General features: G+C 36.0%; 1 protein-coding gene across 5 annotated transcripts in view; it reads left to right on the top strand.

Annotated features, from left to right (window-relative positions):
- Window positions 1-20,547, top strand: part of LRRC28 (leucine rich repeat containing 28) — a 57,913-nt gene that overhangs the window by 9,625 nt on the left and 27,741 nt on the right. For 4 of the 5 annotated variants that reach the window (XM_054213661.1, XM_054213660.1, XM_054213658.1 and 1 more), the window contains 2 exons: window positions 545-582; window positions 1,347-1,484. In XM_054213661.1, coding sequence (XP_054069636.1) covers window positions 545-582; window positions 1,347-1,484 — 176 coding nt within the window. The remainder of the gene's footprint in view (window positions 1-544; window positions 583-1,346; window positions 1,485-20,547) is intronic. The other variant, XM_054213663.1, reaches the window with a different exon arrangement.

The raw sequence follows: 20,547 nt of genomic DNA, 5'->3' as shown, positions 1-20,547 counted from the left end.
TTCTTTTGAAAAATGAACTCTAGGTTTGAAAAACCCACTTGGAGTGGGTAGATCATGTGCTTGTTTCTTCAGTCAGTAAAGGTGTAAGAGTTTATGTGGGGGGGAAGATGTTCGTAATTGTATAACTTGTGTGGGTTTGGGCTTTTTTTCTTTTCTTACCCAGTATTTAGTGTGGAATAACATGGTCATCAAATATGGTTCATTTTGGTTATTCTGTCTACTTTATTCTTTTTCCTTTTTGTTTTCATGTAATGACTTTCAAAACTAGAGCCCATTATTATTATTGTAATTGTGAATGTTTTGTTTTAAATAATTGTGTGTCATTCTCTTTTATTTTTATGTTCGTCATTTAATAGTCTAAGTGAAACTTAAGTATCTATCCATTGCCAGTTTATACAGTTTCCACAGCTTTTGTGGTCATAGAGAGGAATGGCTTTGAGGGTGTTCTTGCAGTCTGAAATTGGATATTTTGCAAACTGATTATGTAGCAGAAGTCCTTGAGGGTAACAGGTGGTGTCCTCTGCTTTTTTTCTCCTCCCCCCAGGTACCTTCATTCAAATAACATAGTTGTTGTACCTGAAGGTAAGTAATCTACCAGCTCACAATAAGTGGCAGGAATCATAAAATATTCATTTTTCTTTTTTGAAGAGGCCTATTTTTCCTTTATTTTCCCATAAAACGTTAAAGATTTCCATGCAAAATATACCAGTGTAGCTCTTAGTTGCTAATATCCTTGTTTATGCTATGTTAAATTCTTTTAATGAATTATCAAATGCATCTAAATGCTATTTGCCTCAGTTCTAATGGCAGAAAGTCAAAAGGCTAAATGGCACTCCTCTACAGAAATAAAAATCCAGAGTGTCGTCTGCTTTCAGCCAGCTCCCACACAGAATGGTCTGCTGGTTTAGATCATGACAGATTTGAAACCTAAAGTGTAAAGAACTTGTAGTAGTTTCTCTTCCTTGCCTTAATTGTAGAGTTATGTGCCTAACTTCAGGAAAGTAGTTTAAACTCTTTCTGAATACATAAAGCGGATAGACTCAAAGCAAAGGAATGGAAAAAGTGATTTCAGAGCAGAATCGTCTGAGACGAATCTAGAAATGGGAGTGTTCTGTACATCACTTTTTTTTTTTTCCCCTCCCTGTCTCACTGCCAGCAGAACTGTGTGTTAGATAGATAAGCGTTTCCACAAACTATGTCATTCAGTTGTGAGACCGGCTTTAATACATCAAAATCTGCTCAGAGATAGGTGTTAGGTACTGTGGCTTTTTATCCTCTCATAGTCCTATTAAGATTTTAACATTACTGTTGGGTCACATTCATGTTTTAATCTGTTCTCTCACAAGCCATTGGCTCCCTCGTTAAACTGCAGTTTCTGGACCTAAGTGATAATGCCCTCGAAATTGTGTGTCCAGAGATTGGCCGCCTGAGATCTTTACGTCATCTTCGCTTGGCTAACAACCAGCTGAAATATTTACCTGCAGGTAAGTACAAATGCGTAAGGGATTATAGCAATGACAAACTCCATTTGAACTTAATTTGCATAGTGATCTGCTCCAAGTTTATTAGTATCTTACTGTTGAAGCATGGTACAACTTGCATTTAAAGACTAGGCAGGGATTGCCATTGTATGTATGCTAAATATACTCTGTAGTTAGAAAAAAGCCATGCTGTATGTACTTAAAGAAAAGTCCTGGAAAATGCTTCGGAAGTGGGGAAAAAAATGTATCTATTTAACAGTCTTTGCCATTTTATCAAGAAAATATTGAACATCCCTGAGAAGAAGCAAAATGACAGTGACAACTGTCATTACGATAAAACATTGTTTTGTGCAATTTTCCAGGATTCCAGTCTGTCCTTCCTTGCTTTTCACTCAACAGCCCCGTTCTTGTATTTTCTAAAAAGACACATGTCTAGCAGGTTTGCCTGTGGCAATTTTACCTCACTATGACAGTAAATAACAAATGTATGTCTTGCTAGTTTATAATAAAAAGGCAAAATTTATTCAAAGTAAATGTGACACAAAGTCAGAAAAAGTTGGCCATAGGCAGATTTTGCTTGAATATTTTTTTGCCTTCTAAGTACTTTGATAAGCAGACGTAAGTGATTATTCTTCTTCCATTGCCCTTAGATCTTTCCAGATAAAACAATAATAAAAACTAAAAATCACCATTGTTTTTTTTAAATCTTTCTCTGGCATATTTGCATTTTCTGATCTGCAGAGATGATAAAAATCCAAGACCAGCATTTCAAAAAACTGGTCTAACTTAATCTATGAGGATTAGCTCTTGGCTCTAATTTTAACGAACTTCTCAATGTGGCATTCGTGTGTTTGTAAATTCACATTACTTATTCTCAAGAAATATGTTGCAATTGCTCCTTGAAGTTTTGGGTGCAGAAATCTAGCTGTCCTTTCCTTGTACTTTTCTAGGCATAATAAGCTTAATAAGAATAAGTCAAAGGATGATTATGATTAGAAAGAAAAAAAATTTATATGACTATGTAAATGCTCTGGAATGAAATTAGATAAACCAGTTAAACATTATGACCCAAGGCCAATAAAATTTCCATCAATTTTCAGATGTCCTACATTCAAAAGAAAGGAATGACTTGAGTGTGCTTTATGTTCCTCAAAGATAATTTACCTTATAGTGCTGTACCATGAAAGAAAGACTTGTTCAAAGAAAAAGTGACACATTTTCTGCAAAACTTCACACGTTAACTTAAAAAGGTTCCAAAAAAGACTTTCAAAAGGATAATTTACATTACTGAAGAGCTGATTTCGAGTCTACCACATTTGATTAGGAACCGGTATCAGCTGCATAGGCACGCTGCATTTAATTTCTCCTGAATTTTACTAAATTTGGTACTGAGCATTGTCCCGAAGTGTGTTTAGTTTTGTGTGCGTGAAAATTTTGCATGCTTAGAATAATGCTACTGTTGCCTACTCTTAAACTGGAGAATCCAGTGGTGTCTGGTCTTCCTGTTTTTGCTGGTAGTGTACCATCAGTTTATACATATGCCATTACTGCTATCATTACTAATCCTCTCTGTTCGGATCCTGTCACTATCAAGATGACTGGATGTCATACAGCTTGAGTGTTATCAGTCCGAGCAAGATTAATCTTTCACTTACGTGGGAGAGTTTACCCACTGGAGAGTTAATCTACTGCATTAAATGTTTCCTAAACATAACACTTCCTGAAGCAGGCTTCCAAGCATATTTTCATATTTTTCTTTGTAGAATTGTGAAGATCTCAAAGATGGCTTTATAACAAAACCTTTGAGTTTGAAAATAACTAAATTGAAAAAAATAGAGCAAAATAGTAAGTTTTGATAAATTGTTTTAGCCTTAGTTATATTGGTAGCATGAATCGTCATAATAGCATTAAAGAGCATTCTGTCAGGAAAGCTAGGAAAGTTAATAAAATGAACTAGGATGAGATGTGATTTCACTGCAGAACATCATTTTACTCTATGTTAACTGCTTTCTTTACAACAGCTACTGCATTGCAATGCATTGTTAGGGAAAGAAAGCTCTTAATTTATAGTAAGTAACCATTTAAGATATAATTCAGCTTCTACTACTTCTGCAGAACTTAAAGATCTGCATTAAAAAATAACTTTCAGGTATAGGTGGTGGTCATTTATGGAAGTAACTTTTCAAAACTCATGACCATCATTTTCTTCCAGACTTAGTCCTGCACATATCACACAGTGAACTGTTTATCACAACAAAGGGTCCAGTTAAGAAAAGCTGATCAGTATTCACCTGGTGTAACCAGATAGGCCAACTTGCAGCATAATGATGTCATCACACAAAAAGCTTACCTTAGAGTGGTTGCCCTGTCATTCCTCTTGTCTCTCCCTTCCCAGTGTCTGATGTTATAAGTACCTTCAGTTTTTGTTGCAACTACATGGATATCTAGGAGGATACTCTTAGTAATATCCTTAATCAATTGCTGAAAAATCTCTTGATTACAACTGCAGAACAGTTGGATGGTAAATGTTTGCCATTGAGCATCTGAACACCCACAGTTTTCTATTGAATTTTATATTTTAAGAATGATTCTCTGTTGTGTCTTCCTTAATTGTGATTAAGAACTGAAAGAAACAAAGCAGTTAATAGCATATGTTGATTCATTATCCATTTTTAATGTTTTTGTTCCACAGTTGTCCTCTTAACATTCATTTTTAGTATTTAAGATTTGCCTTATAGAAATCTAGCATAATTCTAATTTTAAAACAATTTAAATAGTATGGATAATGAAGCCCTAAAAAGATTTATGTCTTCATTCTGACTGTAGACATTCTTCAGACTCTAATAAAGGTTGAGCCTATGCTGCGGTTTATCTTCAATGTGGTGGGCAAGAGTTTAGTCTCTAAGTACCTATTTTCATAGAGCTTGGGAGATTTTAATAATGAAGACCTCTTTTTTCTTTTCTCTGGTTTGGTCATGATTGTCCCAACTAGTTTTACAAAGTTAACTTTAATAGTGGAGGTGGGGGAGAATGATGAAAATACATGCAGACAGCAAGAATACATAAGCCGTAGTTTCCTGAAGAGATCAGGCAATGCAGGACTGATGAGGAGGGAAGAGGGCATTTGGTGAAGCATGGAATTTGTGCTCCTTAAAGATTGGAAAACACTTTCTATGTCGTGGTACTCTGGTAGCGTAAATGATAATCCTACCTTTGTGCTTAGCAAACGCTACCAAATCTGCATCACCCATGGATAAGATCATGTACTTTGGCCTCAAGGCACTTTGTTTAATTGTGCAGTACCACTGAAACAATGGTACTTCCATCATGCATCATTAAATTTTTGTGAGAATTGCTGAAAGATGACTAAGCTAAACTTGATGAGAAGCAAAGGGAAAAATTTGTCTAGAATAAGCATGTTGAAATTGAAATATAATATAAAATGGCTGGAAGAAAATGCTTTGTGAAACTCTCTTGAAATTATGTTTTGAATATATTTTGGGTAAGGTTAATAAGCGGACCGGCTTCTGCCTAATGCAACATCATCAGTATCTAGATTCTATGGTAATCAGAACCTCTAACTAAGAGACTCTGTCTTTGAGAGGAGAGCAGATGAGTAAGAACAGGAGATTTAATATAAAGTTCTCTTGAGCACACTTTTTGATTGAAATGTGCAACATTTTTTTTTGTCCTGCAAACTGTAAATCTTGTAGCTTCTCTCTGTAACAATTTCTTCGTTCTTTTGTTTGGCTCTGGTACATGTAATTCTTGAACATGAAGTAAATTTTTGTGACGTTTTCTACTATTTAACTGTAGCACTTAAATAATCTAAATTCTTGAGGGCCATTTGGAATTGTTGTAACGCCAGAGATCTTACTTGAAAAAAATCTTAGAATTGCAGAATAAACAAAAGTTGATTAATATTTCATAGTATTATATTAGTTCATGTATAAGCTTGACTTACAGAGTTGACATTATGTTTTCATAGTAGCTTAACTTTATTTTTCAGAGATTTCTCTTTATTCAGAGAATTTGTCTCATTTTAATTTAGAATTGTAGAGTTAGTCCTATGTGAATGTGCTGTCAGAAGTAAATTTTTCTGAATCTTCTCACCTATGAATGACTAATTAGAATGTTCCAGTTTGTTTCTGATGTTTATAATGCATATGATATTTCAACTCCTTTCATTCTTGAGAAATTGTATTTATTTTCTCTTTGTGTAAGAATTATTGCATCATTTGCAAAAAAAAAAAAAATACAAAATAATCCAGTGAGATGTACTGGAAAATTATTCTTCAGGAGTCCCAGAGCCAAGGTTATCTCTCAGTTTTGCTGTTTTACCATTTAGATTTGATTTGACTTTAGTCTTGTAAACTTTTGATGTGAAGTAATGGCTGTTCAAGTTTACACTTTGGTCTTGTAGTTACTGAATGCACTTTGGACAGCAGATGACTTAAAAGAGGGTGGGTTATACTCAGATGGACTTAGGTTTCATATTTGACAAGGATTTGATTTTTTTATTGCACATTACTTGAGAAATACTTCTCCTTAGAAATGGCAAGTTGTAGCATCTTGTTCTAAGATTTAATTAAAAATGAGGTTATGTTTACTCAGCACATGTTGGAGTTAATTATAGATTTACTAAAATGAAAAGCTTAATGTTTTGCCAAGTCAAGAGCAAAAGCTAAGTAATTAAACAAAGAATAGGGTATAGTTTATGATCCCAGCCCATCTTTTGGCAAAGTTCTCTTTAAGAAGGGAAAAAACCCTCTATCAGCAGTTGCATTTAGATGGGCTAGACCAAGTTTCCCTTTGTGTTTGTTGTCACGGAACTTTCAAAATGAAGAGTTGAGTGCATTGATCAGGCAAAAAGAAATGAAATGCAGTCAAATAATACCAAACTTCATGTAAACTGTGCAATGCTATTTCTTTAATCTGTAAAGCGAGAGCACGGGTGACTGGGGAGCACCCAGTCAACACCCAGCAGTTGGTGTTGATGAAGGGGGGTACAGATCTCTGCAGGAGTCAAAGATAGGTTTAGCAAATGCCCTTTCTTCCCCATATAAGGCAACGTGTGGCTTCCATTTCAAATTGGCATTTCTGCATTGTCTCTTGAGACTTCTGCATATTGCATCCACTTGTTGCCGTTTTGCTTCGTTTAGGCAGAATCTGAAGGAAAATGTATTCATCTGCCTTTGGTATTTTTAAAGTGCAAACTCAATGATATTTAGAGGAGGTTAATAGCATATATGCTCTTCATCTCAGTTTTGTTCAATTCCTTTTCCTTTTTAAGGCAAATTGTTTTAGAAATATAGTCAGTTTAAGCCTCATTAAAATACATTTGTAGGCTTATAAAACTTCATCTTCAAAGCATTTGAGAAAGATCCTGTGAAACTGATAAGGGAGTGTTATCCTCGTTTTACAGAATGGAAAAAAGTGTTTTTAACAGAAGCGATTTGCTCCAGGCCACAGCAGGAGTCAGTGTTAGCCAGAAATAGAACTTGGGTGTTCCCATTCCATTTGTTAAGACCACACCTTTTTGAGGTTGATCATATTTAATATTGGGGAGGATTGAGTCTTTCCACCCGTTATTAAGAAATTAATAATTATCTCTCCATAATTAATAACCCTCTAAGTTAATAGGAAATTAATAGTGGTAAGTTCAGTGAGGTTTTGTAACTGAAACAGCTTGTGCTTCCAGAAGGCTGGAAGAGCTCATGAAGATGAATTTTGAAAAATGTAACTTATAGATAAATAGTAGATCATTTATTTTCTCTTGCATTGGTAACTTCAGTGGTAATGACAAGAAGGGTTCAATCATTACTAAAATTATAAACCAAACTATAATTGGTGATTACTGCTTTGTCTATTTATAAAGTAAACCTTGGAATGTTAATTGATTATTGCTAAGTCTGTTTTGCTTAGGAATTTGCTTTGCTAATTGGGGGCAAGAGAAACTTCGAGACATGAAAACTGAATATTCATTTCTCTCACTTATTTTAAAGTCTCTATAAAATACAGTTTCTGTATTTACTATTCATGCCAGTATTTACTTGTAAAGACTTCTTGAATACCCAACTTAGTAATTCTGAATAGAGCTCGATATAGGGTATTTCAGTAAATCTTAATTAAAGGCATATAAACACAACTTTTTCCCTACCTCCTTTTCACAGTAGATTTCCACTGATCATGGCTACAGCATGCCAATAATTCTATTCTTATTCTAGACCCTGGCATTAAAATATGTAGTTCTAACTCATTTTTTAAACTTGTTTTCTGTGTTTTGATTTAGAGACTTCAAAATGGGGAAGGATACATTTGGTGCTCCCCTTTTCCCCTCCTATATTTTCCTTCTGTTTTTATTACCGTCTCTGATTAGGGTAGATTGCTTTGATACTTAGTAAAGTTCAAATTTCTTAAATAATGATTGTAACTTTAAAAGCAAAGGCACAGACTGATGCAGACCATATTCTTTTTTCAGAGTTGGCATAACCTTAGTCCACTCTGCTTTCCTAATTTAGTAACATGTATAAAAATATGTACGACGGGACAGGTTTGGTACGCCAGGCACCCATCCAGGAGTGTGGTGTTTTTAAGTAAATGGACTTGTGGGGATTTGAGGAAAACATAGATTAGGTTACATGAGCTTTGCACTCTATAAGTATGTGACTGTTTAAAGGAGCATGGACTCCTAAATAAAAATATCTTTTCATAATTATCATAATACATTGTTTTCCTTGAAGTAGGTTGATGCCTCATTATTAAAAATAAGTTTTTCTTTGCACAGATCTATAAAATATACGCTCTGTTTAATAATTCATTTCTAGATTCAGTTTACTGTATAAAACCAAGAGTCAGCATACCAAGGTTTACATTAGCTCTTAGGTTCAACAAAAACAAATATTATTATTTTTTTACCTAAATAGATGCAAAACTTACACCTGTTACTGTATTGGGGTTTTTAGATTAGTGAGACTTCAGTAATTAGGCTGTATTAATGTAGAAGCACAATAAAAATACCTAATAGTATCTTTAAGACATTCTTTGGATTTCCAAGAGGAAAAGATTTTTACATGTTTTGATCTTGAATAAACTCCAACACAGCCCTTTCCTGACAGCCTATAAGGACTGAAATTTTTTTATGAGAAAAATTTCCCCTAGGAAATTATATCATAGTCATCTCTGAAGACTTAGGAACAAAATGGCAACATGGATGGTCACTGATTGTCGTTGGAGTTTGTGACCTAAATAGAGGTGACCAGAGCACAGGGTAGTATATTGTACAAGTGCTGTTCCTTACAGATGAGCTTTTGTGCATGTCCAAACACAGTGGTACCTATTTAATTAAAGGATGTTGGTTGTGTGAGATTTTATAACAGAGTCTGCCTTGCTCAAGCATTTGGTTTGGGTTAAATTCTCAGGAGGACTACTGGTACTTCAGAGTGCTTTAAATTTATGGGGAGAGAAGTGAAGACAGAGAATAAAAAAATTCCATTAAATTCCTGGAAATTTTCATTAACTGAAGTTTTTCCTGTATACCCTCACCTGTATAGTGTGTCAGAATGAGTCATCTGTGTACACAGAGCTGCTCACTATTCTCTATTTGCTTGTCCCTTCTTACAGTTCTTTTTTTACACTTCCCCCCCTTGTTGAGGGGCTTTTAAAAGCTTCTTTGTTAGTATCATACAACATATTTTAGTATACAACACGTTCATAATTTCACTGGATGGTGCTGGCAAAAATTAGTAGTATAAACATATAGTCAGAAAAATTCTAGAGCTATATTTTAAGCCTAAAATGTTGTTCTAATGTATGCTTTTGTTCCAGATAGGCTTCTATTGGGCATACTGGAACTGAAATATTTCCAGTAACTGTAGCAGAAATGACGTTAAGAAACAAAAAAACCCAACAAAACTATCTCTTTCAACAATGGCTTGCGGTATTCCTCATTATGGTGTTGCACAGCAGGTTCTCAAAAATGCATGTGCTAAGTATGTATGTGTTGTAATTCATTAATCTGAAAACTAATAGGAAACAGCTGGAAGAAGCCATCAGTGTCTTTCATTGTAACATTTAAATTACATATTCAAATATTGCTTTTGTGTACTAGGCTTACTGGACTAGAAAATTCCATCTTAGAATTTGCTATTCTAATGTAGCACAATCACTGGAAAAAGTATTTGGAAATTAAGCTTTTCTAATGAGCATATTTTTAGTTAAAAAAAGAAATTGTGATATGGCTCAATGCATCATACTTCCAAGTACCTACAATTTTATAAAACCTAGATCTTAAAATGACTTCTGTGGTCATTACGTATGTGGAAAGGTGATCAGGGACAAACTGAAACTGGCATTGAGGTTTCATGTCAATAAATTGAAGGCTAAAATCCCATTGAAGCAAAAGCCTAATGACCAAATGTTTGAGTTTTCTAATATTACTTTTAAAACATACAAAAGTTGTTCAGAATTGTAACATAACTTCACCAATTTAATATTATTTTTTTTCTTTCTTACGTATTTTAGCAAGAGGATAATGATACTGGATCAGTCCCACTTTTTGTTAGGTCCCTACTTTGGTTTTGGTGATGCTTTAATTTGAAAAATCTCTGCCTGGTTGGTGCTTGACTGTATTTAAAATATGAACAGTGTGCTCATGTGATTACTGAGTTCATTAATAAGTCCAAGAGTGTCTGATAGTAGGGCACTGTACATTAGTGTTTCAGACCATGTTAATTTCATTTGAATTCCTCACATGATCTGGGCAGAGATTGACCTGTAATGGTTCCCTTTTTATCTGATAATTCCTACTGGCCACAGAATCTTAGTGAAAGTTATGGTGGCATCACATGTCTGGAAAGAGACATCTCTCAGAATGACGCCATGTGAGTTCTAATCACTAAAATGCTTTCTTATTACATTGTAGAACAAAGGTGATTTTAGAGGGTAAGACTCTGTCAGCGCAAGGCTACCTGTGACCTGCTGTTTCCCAATTTCTTCTTGTCAATTTTGATTTCCTCTGAAGCATCAAAATCCCAGATACCTATATTTTTAGACCTTTGATACTAGTTTCTGAGAAGGAACCAATGTTGCCATTTGTTCTGTACTTTTCCATGTGAGATCCTTGTGAAAGTTACCATTCATCAGACTTGCAGAATCTGGCCCCACCAGCCCCATACTTCCTCCCCGTCCTGTTCCTTTCCTTCTCTGAAAAGGAGTTAGTAAGAAACCTGGTGAGGTGTAGGTGAAATCAGGACGGAGGAGAGAAAAGCCAACCTAATTATTACCAGTGGTGCTCTCAAGCCTGTTGTGCTTCTGGCTTTGCAGTACTCCGCTTGTGAAAATGAAAATCTTTGCAGGAACACGTATGTTTTCTAAGCTCTGGGCCATGGGCTTTCCCCCTTGTAGCTGTCCCCCTCAAGGGCTTTTAGGTAGGAGATAAAGGCGTTGTGCCAAGATAAAGGAGTTTGAGCACTGCGTCTAATGTTGAGGTACTTGGACGATTTGTGCATTCCTCAGAGTATGGGAGCAGATTTAACTGGATTCTCTATTGTTAAGAGATTTGGTACTGCCTCTTGAATCCCGGCTCGTGCTTCTGTTCAGCAGTCATTGATTTCTCAAGTCACTGTAAGCCTTATTTCTCCAGGGGTTTTCCTCTTCTCTGTGGAGGGTGGACAGGAACTTTGAAGATGTTGAGAGAGCTTTAAGTAATCATGACAAGCATTCATCTGAAGCTTAAAACTTTATGGAGATATTGGAGATCTTAAATATAACTGTAGAAGCATGGTAGTTACGTTGCATGTTCTTACGCCTTTTTATTAAATAAGTCTGAAGTACAACTCATTTCAATACATTTCATTAAACATAAAATTGCATAATATTTTCTAGTAAACTCTATTTGAGATTTCTCAGTAAATTGTTAAAATAGAGATATTTTTAAAAAAATTATTTTTTCGTCTCACATATCCAAGTAACTTCCAAAATTTGCTTTAAAAAGTCAGCCAGTCACATGGCATATGCAAAATATTAATTGAAAGGGAAATACTGATTTCACTACTAGAGTGAGAAAAGGTCTTCAGACAATAATGAAATCAGCAATAGGGCAGCATGGAAACACTACTACCATGTACAATAATTCAGACAGTAATGTACCAAGTAGTCTTTCAAACATCTGACAGAAGAAACGACAACCTGAATTTTCTAGGGTATATGAGAACAGAGCCCTGATGGAATTAATCTACCCCGCTCTACTCTCCACTCCTGCAATCATTAGAGCTGCCACTTGGGAGCTGAGGGCTTCTGAAAGAATGTCTCTTGACCTTTGAATATGCTCCCAATGACATGCTGAGCCGGAGGCCACAAGACAAAAGTGGGAAGTTTATGCAGCAATATATAACTTTAAAGAACATTAAGTTGTCATTGCTGCTTTGATCAGTGATAGAGTATACTTTGATAAAACTCAGATAAAGGGCTTCAGGCTGTAGCATCAAAACAATGCATTCTGTTCCTTTTAGTTTGAAAAATTTATTTCTACAGTCTGTTTTTAAGAAGTGGAATGTGCTTGTGAGAACTGATTAGACCTGGCACACAGACCTAAATAATGAAGGTCAAATAGAATTATTTGGTTTTTATGTTTGATTTTTTGAAAACTTGGGTTTGAGATTTATGTAGAGGATTCTTTGTGACAGTTATATACCACAGAAAAAAATAACTCTGGAAGTGGCCACAGTTGTGTTTGAATTCAGTAATTATTCCATTTGTGATGTTTGTTCTGTGTGAGCTTATTGACTGCATAGCAGAGGGAAGGAAGGAGGAGTGGAGGGTCTTTGGTTACTTTTGGTCGGTCTTATTCCTGTGGAGTTGAATCTGAGATTTAGAAAAGCAGACTACCATGAATTTAATTTTGTAGGTATGTAATTCTGTGTTGTAGCCTTGCTCCAAGTGTTTGAAAGTGTTAGTTATATAAATGTATCTGAAAAGCCATAAAGACTATAAAACCTAACATTCCTAGTTGCTTTAATTTTATGTATTACTTGAGTGGGCTCTAAAGCTCTACAGATCATTACTCTGTTCATAACCCTAGCAAATCCCCTCCCACCCTCCAGATTCTTGTTGGCATCTCTGATAAAGGCAGGATGCTTCACTGCTTGTCTGGTTGATTTGCTGTACAACTGTCTTCAGTACTGTTGAATATGAATGTAATCACTGTTGTATTTATTACAATAGAATGCTTGGATCTATGTTAAGATATTGGGGGGAGTGTTGTTTGCTTTTGTACTTTAGAAAGGAATCTTTAGTATTTTTCAACTTTATTCTTACATAAGAAAAAATGACATGAAAATAAAATTCACGTAAGTTACTGAAACTTCTTCCAGGGTGTCATTCCCCTCCTTTTGGAGCTTCTTCCCTCAACATGCTGAATCCTCTACTGAGAGCACAGCAAAGCCTCCTCTTTGGAATTTGATACGAGGGTTTTTCCATGATATGGCTGGCAACAGTCATGTTCTGAGCAACATAGCTTGGGGCTGTCATGAGGCGGATTCTCCTTCTTGCGCAATGCATGTATTGGCTTGTCTTTACTTTATGCGAGGAAGAATATGGGACTTCTAGTAAGTCTCTTCCCTTTGACTGTCTGTTCTTATAAAAATCATCACTTATTATTGAGAGTTAACATATTCTGAGAAACTAAACTGAAGTGGTCATATTGTGCCTAATGTCAGTCTGGCTTCCTAAGTGAAGGAAGGAATTTTAGAAAAAGTTGGTTTGTAACTCATCTGTCAGCACTGAACTCTTCAGCTGATGTTTCTTATAGCAAAGATCTGACTTTACTGACTGCCGGTTCAAGGCACACGTGATATATATGAAACTTCTGAAACTTCAGAACAGATGCTCTGTAAAATACTTGTAAAAGTCTTTCTTTTTAGAACCGTTACCCAAAAGCAAAACTGAACTTAAAGGGGGTTTTAAGGTTCTAAGGGCCTCTCTCATAAACATTTGCCAATAGCTGTTCATATGGGTGAAGACAGATGTGTATTGACAAGGCTGAGACTGAACCTCTGAGATGGAGAGTTGGATGTATGCTGAGAAAGATGTGTTTCATATACAAATGGTGTTTGTGTTTCTGTAGTATGAAAACTTCTTTAATACAGACAATCTGTTCAATAGTGTTTAGTCAGGGTTTCAAAGAACCTCAGCTTTGAACAGATATTAAACTGTGGGTCTTTTTTCTCTGAAAATTTTCATCAGTTTGTAAATGTGTGAAAAAGGAAATAGTAGTAGTAACTGCTTTGCAAATTCCAGGTTTACATTAGAAGCGCCTTACTGATTTCAGTATGCTGTACTGCCACTGCCAAAGAGCTCTAACTTTGTTTTGCTGCACTGACTTATTTCAGAGGAGGGTCCGAAGCAAAGACAAAGTAAGCCATACAAGCAAAATCAGCTTTTCAGGAGGATTATGTTCATGCTTACTGCCTTTACCGACATTGTTTTAAAATAAATAAGTAAATGGTGAAAACTGCAGTTCATTGTATCCTTCACCACTATAAGGAGGTTGGTAAAAGTGAAACTGTGTGTATCTGCTATGACAGCACATGGCTGCAAACTTGTTCATGAAATTCAGTAGTTGTTAGTTCATAGACACTATTCAGGTATTCAGTTTTTGGAAGAAAATTACCTGTGAACTAAACTGCTAAAATAATTTGCTACTCTTTTTTTCATGTAAAACCTCTTACTAATTTGAAATTTTTGAGACTCTTTTTTGTTGCATCAAAGTAACAATCGTGACAGGAAGAAATTAGGTCTGGATGCTTAGTTTTTGTAAATTTTAGGGTTGGATGTTAAAAGTTAACTTGTTTTCCTCTTAAACTCTTCAAGTCTTTATTATCTATGGATGTACTTTTGTCTCTTTGGTTCCCTTGTTTGTTTTTTTTCTTTCCATAAGCTCTCTGTAACTTATGTACAGTGATTAGCTATATTAACGGGTAGTTGATTTTACTTGTGCATTAAGCAAATGCAATTTACTAGTAGGTCTTGAGTGCTCAGGGAAGCTTGGAGAACAAAGTCATGCAGTCTTTGAAAGTGAACAAACACAAATTGTTAGTGCTGTGCAACAGAAGAATTTTAGAATGTATTGATTTCCATTTTGACCTTGCTGGCCAAATATAATTTTATTTTATACATACCATTGTGAGAGAGTTAAAATACTACTTGTTATCGACATCCTTGCTTTTACTCAGCTGGTCTGTTAAATAAATTGAGGCAAAATAAAATGCATCATTTGCTGACACTAAATCTAAATGGAAAATGCCTTTAATGAGAACGTGTAAAAGAAGAGGTATTATGTGAGATTAACTTTCCTGTGGTTCATGTCACACATGCAGAGTTTGATACCTGTATTTCAGTTATCTTAATTTTATTGCAGTGGTATTTAAAATAAAGACCCGTGTTTAACTTAGCATTGTCCAAATCTGCATTAAATTGTCATGCTTTATGGAAGGCTTTGATACTGAGCAACTGCAAATATACTCCAGTTGGTAATTTTTAATGTTTGAGAGCTTTATGGACTAAGACTACTTATTTGTGTAGCTAAAGGAATGCAATTGAGAATGACTGAGTGGGGGATTTAGAGTATAACTGCAAGCCTTACTTGTCTACTTTGTGCTGATTTGAAACACTAAACAGCAGTGTCTTCCACTGGTTAAGATACAGCTTGCAGTTGCTCTCAGCATTTTGAAAACTGGGACATTGCTAGTATTGTTTGAAGTCAGATACCATCTTTTTTGGTGATAATCTTAGTTAGAAACTGTTAGTATTTGGTCCATACCATTTTCTTAGTAGTAGCGGTATCATTATACTAGGTCCTGCCTACCCTTCTCAACTGGTGAATTAGCCATTCTGCTGTGTGGCCACACAGACACTGCTTGGGCAAGTGAGGAGGAGCAAAAGAAGCTCCTGTTACTGCTGCTAGAAAAGGGCATCTGAATCCATAGTTTACATTTGAGAAAGATGCACCTCTATTATAGTGGGAATATTTTCTATGAATGTTTAGCCAGTCCCTCCCCTGTAATTACTGCTGTAATTTGTAGTAACTTCCAGTGGCCTGGGAGAGCTATTATTTTCATAAGACTCAGCGAAGACAATCCCATCCATTAGCATTCCTTTGAAAAACAAATACGGCCACTTCACTGCCATAAGTGTGGTGCCAAACTAAAGATCTTCCTTTTCATTCTTTTCCTTTCCCTCATCCCACTCAAATTTGTAGTTGCATTTTTTTTGCTATGGAGTTTACCTTCAGGGAAGGGGGTTCTTTGGTATCTCCCAAGAGTAAGATAAGTGAGCATAACTTGGCTTGATGTAGCGTAATACTTTTCCACTCAAAGATGAAAATCGAACTCGGACCAATTGCTTTTCTTATGCATTTAGTTACTTCTTGGAGAGGAAGACAAAAAAAAGAACCCTGCTAACCTCAAGAAAAGGAAGAAAGATGTTTCTGTTTCCAGTTGGTTGGAAACAGTTGATAGCAACAGTCACAACAGATAGGTCTTTGCTTGGATTATTTAGACACTGGTGTGGTAATGGGTTAGGAGATAGTAATCTTCGTTTGTCAGAGAAACCGGTCCTTGTGTTGATCTGAAGTTTTTTGTTTGAAGAAGAAAGGAAAAAGCTGTCCTAGAATTTATAGCCAGGGCTAGCCCTGTCTCTGTGGCTTCCTGAACTATCCTGAATCTCTCCTTAGGATACTCATTTTGTTTGCCTTAATTTTAGGCAATTACTGATTTGTTGTACTTAATCAAAGCAGGGTACTCAAGTAGCCATCTCTAGCTGCCTGACGTCTTGAGGTCAAATTATTAGCTCTTTATTTTATGCCAAAGTTTTTCTGGAAGACTTTCCCCCTGCCTTTCCACATAGTGATATTAGTGCACAGGGAACTGTAGATGATGTACAACAGTAAAGATGGTAAGACATAAACAGAAGAGAAACAGGTCTCATGCTTTATTCATGTCACATTTGTTTATGTTCATACCACCCAGGAACACCCAGAAAAAGGAAATCGGCTGCTCCTCAAAGGAAAGACAATAGCAAAAATACATCACTTCCTAAATAAGAGACTTTTCTGTAAGGTGCTAGCAGAATTTTTCATGCTACATACTTGACAAAGTACCATTCTTTCTCTTCACACTTCAATTTGGCTCCTCTATCCAAAATTTGGAATATCATTTAATAAAACCATAGAATAATACAAATGTATTAATTTCACATCTATTACTTATTTATGTAGCAAAAGTACCTTGCTGTGGGGCAGTAAAGTACTAGGTAGAGTACACTAGAACAAAATGAAAGGACAGGTTGTCTTCTAAAAAAAAAAAAAACCCACAACCCCAAACTGACCAAACAAACAAAAAAACCAAAACCAAACTAAAAAAACAGCAAACCTGATCATTTCATGGCCTTGAGTTACCTTTGTGCATAAACAATTTTTTCCCCCTCCCTATCCTTATTGCCCTTTCACCCACCTTTTCCACGTCTCTCATGTATGTTAATTTCTGGTATTTTTATCATATGATTTGTTCTAACTGTTCTCACTGAGACCATCAAATTATGGAAGAAAATTGAATCCCAAACCTGCATTGAGGGGAAACATGGAGCACAACCTAATAACCACTCTGGATATGTGCTCTTTGTCTGGTGATTCAGTGCTGATGCTGAGGAAAGCAGAGTGATGGACATGTGAAATACAGAAGGCTGATGGTTTTGTTAATTGAAGCTTAATTATGGTAAAAGATGGGGAACCACTGACCTTTAGAAGAGTTTGACTTAATGAGACCCTCTTGCCTGATGTCTCTTTTCAGCCACTTTCAGCTGAACTAAAATTATTGTTTAGCATGATTGGACTTTAGAAAGCCACTTTTCTCACCTTTGCTTGTGAATGATGGTACAAAATAAATAAGGTTTGGTACTAAATTTGTGTGTGACATTTAGCAAGGTTAAGGAAAAAATGGTTCTATTTGTGTATGTTCAGCAGAAGTATGTATTTTTCAGTTGGTTTTGGGTTTTGTCTGCTGCTTAAATGTTTTGGAGAAGAGTCAGTATAGTCCATGGCTGAAGTAGGTGTAACTGAGAATTGGGAACATCTCAGTGTGAATGACTATGTTCATTCACAAAGACAATCCTGCCCCAGAAGATCTTTTTCCCCTGTTCTTTCCAGCCAGGATATCTGAAACGCAGCCATGAGCATTGCTTTAAAAGTAATAGATTCAAGTATTATCAGCTTGTATAGAGGCTTTTTTCCATAGAATTTGGTTTGAACTCATATTCAGCACCTTATTTAAAAACAGGTTATTCATAAAATAGTTGCTACAGTATCACAATATCTCTTCCAGTCCCTCTTCTTTTTTTTTTTGCTTTAAGTATTGAGCAAATATTAGCCTACATGGGAAAAATACAAGGAAAAAAATAATCTTCAGTTCTCTTAGGCTTGAGAAACAGAATATTTTTTTAAGCTCTCTCACTAACAATGCAGTAACAGATCTGCATACAGCCGTGTCAAAATGTAAATGTGATACAGTTTGCCTCCCCCTTTTTGTCCTTTAATGATGGCAATTTTCAGTTACGGTCAAACTTCCTTGTTTGAAGATGGCACAGGTCTATCATAAGTGCCAATTTGTGCTAGAAAATATAATTTTTATAGGCTATGAAATGTGAGCTGCATGGTAGGACAGTAAATGTAATGTAATATATAATAGGCTATTTAATTTGTTTCAACCATCTTAAAATCTGTTTAAGTCCTCCTGAGACATCCCAGAGCAGATCTAAAGGAGATCTTTTCCATCAAGTGATTTAAACTTATATTTCCTGTCCATTACAGTTTGAAACTGATAATAGTATCACAATTCATTCACAGGCATATATAGAGACTTGCATTTTTTTTTTCCTAACGGGACAGGTAATAAGCTTTTTAAGTATGAAAGACTTCAGACACCTTTTACTCACCATCACATGGTTTTACAGGTCTAATAGGAAAATGCATCTTGTACTCAGGTTCATGGAAGTCGATTAAAACATTATTTCAAGGGTGAAGTATGGTAGCCGCTTCTAGTGGCTACCTTCTGTTCCTTTCCTGAAGCAACTTCTTTTTAGACCCCAGGATAGAGGGGGATCGCTGGGTGCTTGAAGTCCAGTGCTTCAAAATTGCAGCCAGTCATCGCAGTGCTTGATTCTGTAAGGATTTGTAAGAATATGTCCCTCTGAGTACCAAAGCTGGAAAGCACTACTCCATTGTATGTAGCAAAGATTTTTAGTAGAGTGCTGCAGCCTTGGAACAGTGACAACGTGCTGCTGGCATAGCGGAGTGGGTGGCAGGCAAGAGAGGATCACTTCTGTGTCCCTCTGGTGGCAGGGTGGCATATGTAAATATTTGTGTGATAATAGCAAGATCATCGTTATTGCCTACAATACAAAGGTGTATTAACATACTTTCTTGCTCCTAATACAGTGATGGCTATATCTAGAAGTTAATTATTTTCACTGGTGGCTCATTATCCTTAGGTGGTGAACCTGTACAGCCAGACCTCCTCTTCCTTCATTGTTTCAAGCAGAGGCCTGACTCGCAGCACCTTCTTATCATGCTTATTTTCTGTTATTTTTCATTCTATCTCAATCACTTTAATCTAAATGTTCTTGCTCTTCTTCCTGTATGATAATTAGGTTCTCTATCATATCAGCAGTACTTTAAATGCTTGTGTCAACAGCAAACCAAAACCTAGTATTTTTTTTAACCAAAGTAGAAAATGGAAATTCTAAACAAAGTAGACCCTTGAGGAGCACCACCACTAGTAATGTTGTCTCCATCCCAGTAATTTACCATGAGATGTCGTACTCATGTGTTATCGTTGACCAAGAAATTTCATCAAAGACAGACAAGCCAGTATAACATGATTTACATTTGGAAAGATCTGGGTTGCATTTTCAGTCTGCTTCCTGTTGACGCTCCCGTCATTGGTTACCCTTGGTTGCTCTTCCCCTTAGAACAATTGTTCTAAGATACCGAAGAGTGCCGAGTTGATGTTAAGAAGGCTTTTTTGAACACAGGTTCTACATTTCTTGTCCAGCCCTAGGCTGCTATCCCAGAAAATGTCTTATTCATTGAGAATCCTCGTGCCTGAGCTTGCAATTTTGATATATAACCCATTTTTTCAGTATTCTGGGATGGAAATTTTTTAAGCAGCCTCATTTCATGGATGTGGTAATTTTCAGTGCTTTGTCCTTGTTCCCATGAGGTATTCTGTCTCTGTCCTCATACACAGCATTATCCTTACAGGAAAAAATGATGCAAAAAGCTAATTTAATATTTGGTCTGGCATCCTAATTTCTACCCCATGTTGACACCAGTTCTTCATTTCTTGTTCTTTATTTCTTGTTGAGAAACCTTTTGTTTGTCTGTGAGTTCCTATTTTCCTGGCCTCCTGGCAGTTTTAATTTAACTTCTGCGGCCTGACCTCTAAGTGCCAGCTCTCTTTGCTGATCAGTCCCTTTTTCCATTCCTTGTAGGTTCTCTGCTTTCTCTTAATATCCTGCTTTGAGGTGCATTCTCATGCAGGTAGGTCTGTAGCACTTTCCTGTCCCCTGTTTTCCTTTACTTGGATGGAAAGACTCAGATAGCGTTTGATTTAAAGTAAATCCATGCCGTCCATACACTCAGATCCAATTGTGTATGTGTTTCATATATCTTTGGATGAAATTTTGGGTTATGGCCCAACAGGGAAAGGTGGGATTGCTCTTCAAATGTAAAGAAAACTGTTATTTTTGAGTTATGCAGCTGGTGATGCCTGTACCCTCAGAAGGTTAAGGAAGTTTGAATTGCCTTTGGCAACCATTACATGTTGTATAGGCTGCTTACTTCCAGATGGTTTTTTTTCCTTCATGTAAAACCATGGAATTAATTTTAAAAACTGGCATTTAAACCACCTGAATCATAAATAGATTTTTTTCTTTTTTCCTGGTGCTAGGTATGTTTATACAAATGTAATCAGTTTTGCTAGAAGGTCAATAACTTTGGAAACTTCCTGAAATT

Source organism: Rissa tridactyla, chromosome 9, assembly GCF_028500815.1.
Source record: "Rissa tridactyla isolate bRisTri1 chromosome 9, bRisTri1.patW.cur.20221130, whole genome shotgun sequence".
Taxonomy (NCBI): domain Eukaryota; kingdom Metazoa; phylum Chordata; class Aves; order Charadriiformes; family Laridae; genus Rissa; species Rissa tridactyla.
Note: the sequence above shows the minus strand (reverse complement) of the source record. Positions and strands in the feature narration are given on the sequence as shown.